Below are 10,733 nucleotides of genomic sequence, written 5' to 3' on the forward strand. Positions count from 1 at the left end.
ATGAAGATACACCAACAAAGAAGAAAAAGAAAAGTGATTTAAATAATTCAGCTCAAGTGACTGAGGGGTCTGTGGGACTAATGGTAAAAATAAACTGAAAGCAGCCTTGGAAAGCCATTTGGCTGGCCTAAAAAAGGATGCAATAAAATTAGGGTATGTTTGCACTTTTTAAAATTTGGCGTGCTAAAAACTAAATTTAAAAAATGACAAATGTGTAATTTATTTTTATGTTTTATTGTTTGCAATAACATTATAACATTCACTTTACAACCAGAATTATTTTTGTGAATTTTTTTTAACTCAACTGGACATAAAATTGATGTAAGTGGTACATGACATGAGTCATCAACTAATGGCCAAGACAAGTAATTTGTATTTTTGTCTCGCTTCATAATTTTTAAGAGAAAATCGTTTTCTTCTCTGAATGTGTTCAAAACTAAGGCGATGCACCACTCCTTATCGTAAATAGCTGCAACTTATTCACCAACAGCTATTTCATCGAAAGACAAAACGTCTTCATTAGCTCGTACAACTTTAACTTTTGATCCTAAATCATCATTTTATACATAGTCAGTTATATTCTGTTAAGAGGAACAAATGGCTACGAGTTCCAATTATTGCAGAGGTTTTCGATGGCCTAGTTTCTATGGAATCTCTGTGTTGCTTTATTTCATCTCGATTTGCATAGAAGAACGTTATAGACGAAATGTTTGATTTGGCCCATTCGAAGAATTGTAGGGGTGTTAATATTTGATTTTTATTTGGCGCTTGAAGTGAAGCTCGCGTAACCAAGCGCTTAACAGTTCCTCCTACACCATCGCAGGGACGTTTACCGTGACTAGTGGCAAAAACGTTCCATTCAGCTGAGATGCCAAAGTCTTTTTGATGGTTACAATAGTTATAAAAATTCTTACAATTTTTATATTGGGAGGCAGCACCATCGCTGAAATAATGTAGGTGTGCCAAGTTTAGAAGCAGGGTTTTTAGATATTTCACAACGAGCGAAATAAAGTAATGGACAGTTGCAGTCCCATGATCCATATCGTTACTTTATATGCAACAGCTAATGCACATTAGCTGGCCACCTTTCATGTAGTAAGTTACAAACGGGTGCACTGTCGCTTGGGTAGTATCCCAGTGAAATCCCTGGACTGCATCTTGCACGAGAAACGAATAATTTTATGCGAAGTTCATTAAAATAGTCGCATGATTTTCGTGTAATTGTCCTTTGAGATTTTTTAGGTAAGTTGATTGTGATTTTGCAATGAAATGATGCGGAACGGTAAGAATGAGACATCTAATCAAACAAGTTATGAAATCGGCAACTGTTTCATGAATATCCAATAATTTGGTTTGCCCATCAACATGAACCCATTCTTTAAACAAAACCTCATCGAAATCGATTTCCATTTCTTCAAATATGGTCGTCAAGTAGTTTTCAAGACATCCCCTTCCCGGACAATCGTCGCAACAAAGTAAAATACATTGACGGCGATCTGTCGCGCAAACCAGTTTCAACATTAAGGTTCTATAATCAATTGTAATAGGCAATGCAAGAGTCAAAAACTTCAGATTTTGGTGAAATTCACAGATACACACACTGTGCATTCCTTTTGAGGAGACCGTTACACACCACTTCGGCCGCAAAGAACAAAATTTGGAAAATCCAATTTTTATGTTAGGGCTACTACTTTTGAACTGAAGAAAAATCTCTCGAATATTTGACAGTAAAAGTCGTTTTTGCTTTTGAACTTTTTCGCCATTCACACGAATAGTAACAAATTCTTTTTTTCGGGACACTTCATCCCCTTCATAAAATGTTATTACTTTATTTTCAGTTTCAGCTGAAAGTACATTCCAGTGGCACCTTTCTAAATTTGGAAAAATTCCGTATTCTTTCTTTAATTTTCTAGCCGTTTTAGCCATGTGTTGCGATACTCTGAATTCTTCAGCGATTTTTGAAATAGACCAAGAACTTGGAACTAAAGTAAGAAACTTGCACTTTTCTTGTCTGGAAGATTTGCTAATTTTTTCTTTCAATTCCAATATCAATGTGCTCAAATCAGTTTCAGAAGAAGAGCCTGGATTGCATAAGTCTTCACTTATATTAAGAATTTTGAAACTTTGCTTTTCATTCCTTCCGTGATCTCCGACACTTTCCGTTTGGCATACGCTGCACGTTGATGTGGCTGTAGACTGTGTAACTTGAGAGGAGACGTTTCTAAGGTTACCAGTGATTCGTTTAAATGACACAGCTGAACCTCAGACGTTATCGACTGGCTTTGACTATCTGCTAAAAAGTAATTAGAAAGAGTAATGAAAATTTAAAGAAAAATTCTACTCTAATTAAACGTTTTGTAACTTAGAAAGCCCATGCAAAAATAAATAAGTTACGATTGGTTAGCTCAATGGCAACGCTATTGTGGCTTCTCTTTACGCTAAGTGTTCCATTCTTGCGTATCATATGTATTTCCAGATGAGCCTAAAGGCTCATTTTCAATAAAGATTTTTTGGTTAAGTAGTCGAGCTTTTGCGTCAAATAAAAAAAAACCATGTATTTGATTTTGATCGTTTTCGACGCAAAAGCTCGAATTTTGTCCTAAAACAATGTTGCTTGGAAATGAGTCTTAAAGCGTAATTTCCACTAGCGCGCATCATAATGTTATTTTATTACCCGCATAATGAATTATTCGCGTAAACGGTTGTACCTCTCTAAGCTGATGAACGCGTTGTCACGAGTGCTAGGGGAAATCAACACTAAGCCTTGGTTTCGACTAACGCTCGTGACGACGCGTTTCTGACGGTTTCTCAGCTTTGAGACGCACAAACGATTATACGCGGTTAAAGGAAAATTCGTCATGACGCCCGCTAGTGGAAATCAAGCTATACACTCTTTTTTTTAGAATTTTGCTGGGCGCGTTCATGTTGAGTTTAACCCCCTTTACCCCCATTCTCCATATCCTGGGACCAAAGACCCGAGCCTATACCCCCCACCGGTGGTTCCAGGTAGTGGCCGACTAGCGGGCGGCCAAAAAGAGGGGTCGAAAAGACCGCGAAAAAGAGTGTATATGCGCTTAATTTAGATTTAGACAAAATTTAAATTATAGCCATTCTTTAATTTTCACAGTTCTATTTTAGAAACCTTATTCCCAGTGTAGATAAACTAAGCCTCGTATACTGATATATTTTAAATAAGGAGGTTATTTGGTGAATAATAAAGCTTTATTTACTGACAACAGATAGTTGTTCCTCCTGTATATATTTTCAATTATTTCCAGTGGTTATTTGACTATCGTTAGGGAACGTTTTCACTTATAAACTATACTCATAGTGCAAAAGCCCGAAAACAGCCACTCGTAATATTTATAGTAGCGCCGTACTCGTGACGAACAAAAAGGAGTATTAAATAATTTAAGCTCCATTTCTTTAACCACAATTGTTTTTATATTTAGTTTTTAGCACGCCAAATTTTAAAAAGTGCAAACATACCCTAATTTTATTGCCACTTTTTAAGGCCAGCCTAATGGCTTTCAAAGGCTGCTTTCAGTTTATTTTTACCATTAGTCCCACAGACCGTTACGGGTGCCCAAATAGGACCCCCCAAAACAAAGAAAAAACGACTTTAGGCCTTTGTAACTTAGAAACGCTTTACAAAAGAGATATTTTGTGGCTGTTAATTATTCCGCGTTTGAATTGGGGTATTTCAATGTTTGTATCATCATAATTATGTATATTTTGTTGTATATATATTTTTTAAGCCGAGTTTCATCACATTTAGATTATATATTTGAAAATGTACCGTGAGCGGAGCGTAACGCGTGACATGAGAAAAAAAGGTAGATGGAGAAGGCGCGCTCGCTCACGTGAAAATTAATATAAAAAGGGATATGTTAACCGAAAAATATATTTAAATGTTAGGCTAGAGAAGTTGTCTTGGAGCCGAAAGGTCCGTTTTATTTCCCCCGTATAGAACATAATTGTATTTCGTTTAATAAATAGTTTTGTGTTTCACTTTTAAAGTTCGTTATTGCAATTCCACAATAATTCGCGCTATAAAAACAAACCCGTTAGTTTTTCAGTCGGCTGACGCGGTTTAAGCTGTAGTCGCTCTCCCAAATTGAGAAAACCGGATCCGATCGCGGAAGGAATCCACATTTTGGTGCCGAAACCCGGGAATTCTGGAACTTGAGAAATAATCGTATGTACATTATTGTGAGACTTAACAAGAAATCCGTTAGTGAAACATGGCAGCCGAATCCGATTTAACCAAGTTAAGAGCCATCCGATCCGTTGTGAGGAGTGATACCACGACGAATTTAACAACATTAGAAGGACTGTTGAAACTCGAGGATTCCGAAGAGATATCAGATCAGCTTTCCCTATTAATGATGAAGAGATTGCAACTGCGAGAGTTGGACGACCAAATTACCGAACTCCTACCAGATAATGAAGAAGAAATCAAAAAGGAGTACAAGGAAAGGACCTACGATGACCAAGTTCACTTAGCCGAAAGGAAAGCTGAACGAAATCTCCGCCAGTTAGGAGCTTCTAGTGTATCGAGCAGCACCCAAGGCTCATCGATAACCGAATCAACCACTCGGGTGGAGTCGAAATCACCAACCCTTGAACTTCACAAGTTCAGAGGAGATTATACGAAATGGCCGGGATTCTGGTCGCAGTTCAAGTCAACGATACACGACCGAAGAGGGTTAAGCGAGGTAGAAAAATTCCGATATCTGTTATCTTATTTGCAAGGAGAAGCATTAGAGTTGTTAGAGGGTTTTGAAGAATCAGATCAGAATTACGACGTAGCCGTTTCATTGCTAGAAGAAAGATATGGCCAAACACATTTAGTTATTAACCAACTAATGAATAAGATACGCGCATTAACTAAAGTAGAAGACTCAAAGAACATTTTTGCATTAAGAAAACTTTACAACTCGATAGAGACAAACTTAAGGAGTTTAAAGGCTTTAGGCGTTGATACCACTGCAAACAGCGTTTCATTGTGTTCCGTTATTATTGCAAGTCTAACAGATGATATTTGCTTAAGATATAGTATGGATTGCAATAAAAGTAAACAATTCGATCTGAGTGAGTTGGTGAGTTTTATAAAACGTGAGGTAGAAGGCCGTGAGACTTGCGCTGTTCTAAAAGGTGAAGAAACGAAATCGCAAACTTATAAACCACGTGACGCACGCGATCAAAGTAGAACCGCAAGATTTAATCCTCGTCAAAATTCACCGTCTGTTACCGCTGCCGCGCTGAATACCACCGTTACCACGGGGAGAATTTACTGCATTTTCTGTAAATCCGCCACCCACGCGTCCGTGAACTGCCGTAGCTACACCTTAGAAGAGAAAAGAAAACTCATCCGAACCATGGAGAGATGTTTTATCTGTACCCGTACACAACATAAAGCTTCCGCGTGTACGTCGAAATTCCGTAAATGCCAGCTTTGCAGTGGTCGACACAACTCGGCGCTTTGTGAAAAGAATCCCGCTCACAAGCCCGAGAAAGCCGCCGTAACCGATGAAGTCACTACCGATAACGATTTCAAGGCTAACACCGAATCGAAGTCCGTCGTCTCAGCGATGGTTGGCTGTCGAAAAGAAGTTTTACTGGGTACCGCTATGGCAATAGTGAAAAGCACCGATAATCCGAGAAGAGAAGAAGTTGTATTCTAGACAGCTGTAGCCAAGCCACGTTTATAAAGGAGGAAGTAGCCAGAAAGCTAAAATTGCCGGTGGTAGTTAGTCAAATTGTGTCGATAGAAAACTTTGCCAACGAATCGCCCACAGCCGTCCAGAGAAATACAGTTCGCTTAACCATAGAAAACAAGAGAGACCCGAGAAAGAAGATAGAGATAATAGCTATAGAAGTGCCTTATTTATGCAAAACCGCTACCTTGGTCAACTGTTACGAAGTCGAAAAATTCGTCAAAGAAAGGGGATTGATTTTAGCTGACGAACCTTCCGTGGATACACCGACCGTCTCCAGCATTGGAATCCTAATAGGAGCGGATTATTATTTCGACGTAGTTAACGACCGTATTGAAAGAATTAATGGACCGTTGGTAGCTATCGATACCAAACTAGGATGGGCAATACAGGGTCCTATAGACAAAAGAGCCGTATCCGTCAAACACGTTGGAGTAATCTGCATGAAAGTTGGAGTAGCGGACGACAACGAAGAATTGAACCGAACGCTAAGATCCTTCTGGGAAATAGAATCTCTGGGGATACAAGATAAACAGGAGAAGAAACTCAGTGGGAATGCTGTTTGGGAGCAGTTCCGTAGAGAAACATTCTTCAAGGATGGAAGATACCACGTCTACCTTCCATGGAGAGTAGATCAAAGTGAACTTCCGAATAACCGTCAGATAGCGGAGATCCGAATGAGAAGTTTAGTAAAAACCTTCAAAAAAGATCCAGTACTATACCTAGACTACAAGGCAATTGTCGAGGACCAGTTGCAGAAAGGCATAGCCGTAGAGGTAGACGAAAGCGAACTCAACGTCACCGAAGGCTATTACATCCCTCATCAACCAGTCAAAAGAGAATCGAGCACAACCACAAAACTGAGAGTAGTGTTCGACGCTTCATCTCACGCAAAGGGAAAGCCTTCACTAAATTCGTGTCTAGCAAGTGGGCCAAATCTCAATCCAAACATTCTTCATCTTCTTATCCGATTCCGAAGTCACCGCGTAGCTATTATGGCCGATATAGAGAAGGCCTTTCTTCAGGTTTCTCTGGCGGAGGAAGAACGAGATTTTTTGCGTTTCCTTTGGGTGAAAGAAAACCAAGGTCGAATCGAAGAGGACCAGTTCCGAGTATTGAAGATGGCCCGAGTCGCCTTCGGAATTACCACCTCGCCATTTTTACTCTCAGCCACAATTCGCCTACACGCCGAAAAATACTCCGATATAGAACCGGAAGCCGTAAAATGCATTAACGAAGATCTGTACGTAGACGACCTCTTGAGTGGAGGCCCAGACGATGAGATGGCTTACAAAAAGTCAACAAAGGTCTCGGAAATTTTAGGGAGCGCTAATATGAAACTGCGCAAGTGGAAGACGAATTCGCCGGCATTGAGAGAAAGATGGACGAGAGGGAAACTACTCGAAAAATAAGGAAGCACGATTCGAGGGAGGAGCCAGTACCGGAAGTGAGAAAATTCTTGGATTTTTGTGGGAGCCGACGAACGACAAGTTTTCATTCGATCTCACCAAGATAGCTCAATCCGTCAATGAGACAAAGGGAACGAAACGTCAAATACTAGGAGCCGTAGCGCAAATCTTCGATCCGCTAGGTATGCTGACACCGTACACTATCCGAGCCAAGTTGATGTTGCAACTATTATGGAAAGAAAACACCACATGGGATGAAGAACTTCCGAAACTAGTAACTGACCAGTACAATGAATGGAAAACCGAAATGCCGGACATCAGGAAAATACAACTAGAAAGATGTTATTTTAGTGGAAGAGAAGCGGTTGTTCACAAAGAATTACACGCATTTTGTGATGCCAGTCTTAAAGCGTTTGCTACCGTAATCTACATCCGTTACGTAACCGCAGACAACAAAATCCACTCCTCATTTGTCACGTCAAAGGCAAGAGTCGCACCGCTAAACAAGGAGTTAAGTTTACCGCGTTTAGAACTCATGGGATGTTACCTCGGAGCCCACCTGATAACGACCGTAAAAAAAGCGCTAAAAGACCCCGATATTCCGATGTACTTATGGACCAATTCTACCATAGCGCTCCACTGGGCGAGAGGAGAAGAAAGGGAATGAACGCCGTTTGTCCAGAACCGGGTAAGAGACATCCAAGCTCTAGTCAGTTCAAACAGTTGGGGTCATTGCGCGGGAAATATCAGCCCAGCCGACCTACCGACTCGAGGATGTAAAGCAAACGATCTTGCCAGCAGCAAGTTATGGTGGAAAGGAGCTCCGTTCCTGAGAGAGCCGAAATCTAACTGGCCTAGTACAGATCCGCAGAACCAGAAAATGAATCCAGGAGAATTAGAAAAGGAGAGAAGGAAAACTGTTCTATTGGTCAATTGTAAAGACGTCGAAGAGAGGGGCTTATCAAAACTAATTAATCTTCAAGGACACAACTCCGTGAAGAAAATATTCCGAATTACCGCCTACGTTAGGAGATTTGTCGATTTTAAACTTAGAAACAAACCACTATTAACCGGACCAATTTCAGCCGAAGAAATTCGAGACGCGGAATTTGCCTGGGTACGATGCAGTCAATACCATGACTTTGGAGCGGAGATCAAGGCGATGCAGAAGGGCGAAACCGTCGACAGGGGATCGTGTATCGCTACTTTGAACCCATTTCTAAATTCAGATGGTATTATTGTAGTAGGAGGCCGATTGAATGAAACTAACCTGAACGAAGACGAAAAACATCCCGCCATTCTTAAAAAGGAGTCCAGATTGTCCGAACTGATTATGATCCGTAGCCACGCCGAAGTATTCCACTCGGGAATTCAAAGTTCTTATACGCAATGACGAGGGCGATACTGGATAATTTCCGGGCGGCAACTAGCCAAAAGGGTCATCAAGAACTGTAGAACATGCCGAAGACAGCAGGCGAAGCCGGGCGCCGCACCTATTGCACCTTTACCGAAGGAAAGAGTCGACCGAACCCGTGTATTTCAGAACACCGGGGTCGACTTTTGTGGTCCTTTGTACGTTAAAATCGCAGATCAATCCGAAAAATGCTACATTATATTATGTACTTGCGCCGTAACCAGAGCAGTACATCTCGAGCTAGTTCCTTTTATGACCACGCATGAATTCCTACTTGCGCTACGAAGGTTCATCAGTCGACGAGGTATTCCAGGCATAATATTCTCGGACAATGCTAAGACGTTCCAGAGAGGTGATGAAGATATCAAACTTATATGGCAGAATATAAACAGTCAAGAAGCTCGCGAGTTCTACGGAGATCGAGGCATTCAGTGGAGGTTCATTACCGACCGTGCCAGCTGGGCTGGCGGTTGGTGGGAAAGGATGGTCAGAACCGTCAAAACAACTCTTAGGAAGGTCCTGGGACGGACCAGTCTCACTTATCAAGAGTTAGAAACCGTGGTTGCAGAAACCGAAGCCATTACCAATTCCCGCCCAATCACCTACGTTTATATCGGAGTGAAAGAGCCAATGCCGATAACGCCGGCTCATTTCTTAGTTGGCGACTGCCTGACGAATTTACCGCCACAACGTCCGAAAGAAGGAGATTTCCCAAAATCGCAACGCGATTTTGAGAATAGGATTAATAATCGCGAAAATTTAATGGAACGTATTTGGAATCGCTTTAAAAACGAGTACGTGAAGGAACTTAGATCGGCTTATCACTCGCCGCTTGTGGGTCAAGAGTTATCCATGAAAGAAAATGACGTGGTTATGGTCCACGGCGATAAGACACCCCGAAGCTTGTGGAAGCTTGGAATAATAACGAAAACCTTTGTAAACCGAACCGATGGTTACATCCGTTCGTGCATGGTACGAATGCCAAACGGAAAATTGATAAAACGACCAATCTCACTCTTGTATCCTATAGAAGTAAATAATGACTAGGAAAAGTAACCGTACGCGAAAAAATTCACTTAAAAAAAAATAACACTTTGTATCATTTTTGGGGGGAGTGTTAATTATTCCGCGTTTGAATTGGGGTATTTCAATGTTTGTATCATCATAATTATGTATATTTTGTTGTATATATATTTTTTAAGCCGAGTTTCATCACATTTAGATTATATATTTGAAAATGTACCGTGAGCGGAGCGTAACGCGTGACATGAGAAAAAAAGGTAGATGGAGAAGGCGCGCTCGCTCACGTGAAAATTAATATAAAAAGGGATATGTTAACCGAAAAATATATTTAAATGTTAGGCTAGAGAAGTTGTCTTGGAGCCGAAAGGTCCGTTTTATTTCCCCCGTATAGAACATAATTGTATTTCGTTTAATAAATAGTTTTGTGTTTCACTTTTAAAGTTCGTAATTGCAATTCCACAATAATTCGCGCTATAAAAACAAACCCGTTAGTTTTTCAGTCGGCTGACGCGGTTTAAGCTGTAGTCGCTTTCCCAAATTGAGAAAACCGGATCCGATCGCGGAAGGAATCCGCAGTGGCAATTAATGAATTCCCCATACAAAGGTTCTCTAGAAGTTATCGGCAATATGGTAATTAGGTGACAAATTAGTATTTTTGCCAATCTCAAAACCAGGGGTAACACTTAAGAGCCCATATCTCCAAAACTTAATTTTATTTTGGACTAACACTTTGGAGTACAAGGTTTTTCATGCATGCGAAGGTATATGTAAAGTTTGAAAAAAATCCATTGACCCATGGTAACATCATTGGTTGAAAGTCTATGGACTGACCCAGAGGAGTTTCTGGAAGAGGCTCTTAAGTTCTTAAAGTCGCCACCCAACATAACCCAAAAAATTCGAGATGAACATGAGGCATTTTTGGACTACTTAGCATTAGAAATGCGCAAATTAAATGCAAAAGATGCATAAAGTTCATACGTAACTCTTGTGCAACTATTGTTTGAAAAAATTAACCAAAACATCGATTAATTTGTAACATTTTAGTAAAATGTTTAATATTTTGCCATTAAAAAATAAATTTTTATTTAATAGTCTCGTAACCTTTGCAACTGCCATCGCACAGCGCCTTCGTTATTAAAGTAGTTTTTAAACTCTTCTCTAATTTCC

General features: G+C 40.3%; 2 protein-coding genes across 2 annotated transcripts; both read left to right on the plus strand.

Annotated features, from left to right (window-relative positions):
* Nucleotides 1-4,244: 4,244 nt before the first annotated feature.
* Nucleotides 4,245-8,522, plus strand: LOC149960381 (uncharacterized). Its single transcript, XM_090164453.1, has 4 exons — nt 4,245-5,675; nt 5,717-7,027; nt 7,098-7,613; nt 7,812-8,522. Exons 1-4 carry the CDS (start codon nt 4,245-4,247, stop codon nt 8,520-8,522), a joined length of 3,969 nt encoding a protein of 1,322 aa, XP_090020579.1.
* Nucleotides 8,523-8,795: 273 nt separating this feature from the next.
* Nucleotides 8,796-9,590, plus strand: LOC149960382 (uncharacterized). The gene has a single exon (XM_090170173.1). It carries the CDS (start codon nt 8,796-8,798, stop codon nt 9,588-9,590), a length of 795 nt encoding a protein of 264 aa, XP_090026299.1.
* Nucleotides 9,591-10,733: the final 1,143 nt, after the last annotated feature.

Source organism: Leiobunum rupestre, chromosome 1, assembly GCF_980474605.1.
Source record: "Leiobunum rupestre chromosome 1, qqLeiRupe1.1.hap1, whole genome shotgun sequence".
In the NCBI taxonomy this organism is placed as follows: domain Eukaryota; kingdom Metazoa; phylum Arthropoda; class Arachnida; order Opiliones; family Sclerosomatidae; genus Leiobunum; species Leiobunum rupestre.

Bases quoted from the DNA above. Each gene is read 5' to 3' on its own strand.
- LOC149960382 (XM_090170173.1), top strand. From the start codon at position 8,796: ATGACCACGCATGAATTCCTACTTGCGCTACGAAGGTTCATCAGTCGA.
- LOC149960381 (XM_090164453.1), top strand. From the start codon at position 4,245: ATGGCAGCCGAATCCGATTTAACCAAGTTAAGAGCCATCCGATCCGTT. The intron at 7,028-7,097 runs GTCTCGGAAATT...CGGCATTGAGAG, and splicing joins CTTACAAAAAGTCAACAAAG to AAAGATGGACGAGAGGGAAA. The intron at 7,614-7,811 runs GCAAGAGTCGCA...CCGTTTGTCCAG, and splicing joins CCTCATTTGTCACGTCAAAG to AACCGGGTAAGAGACATCCA.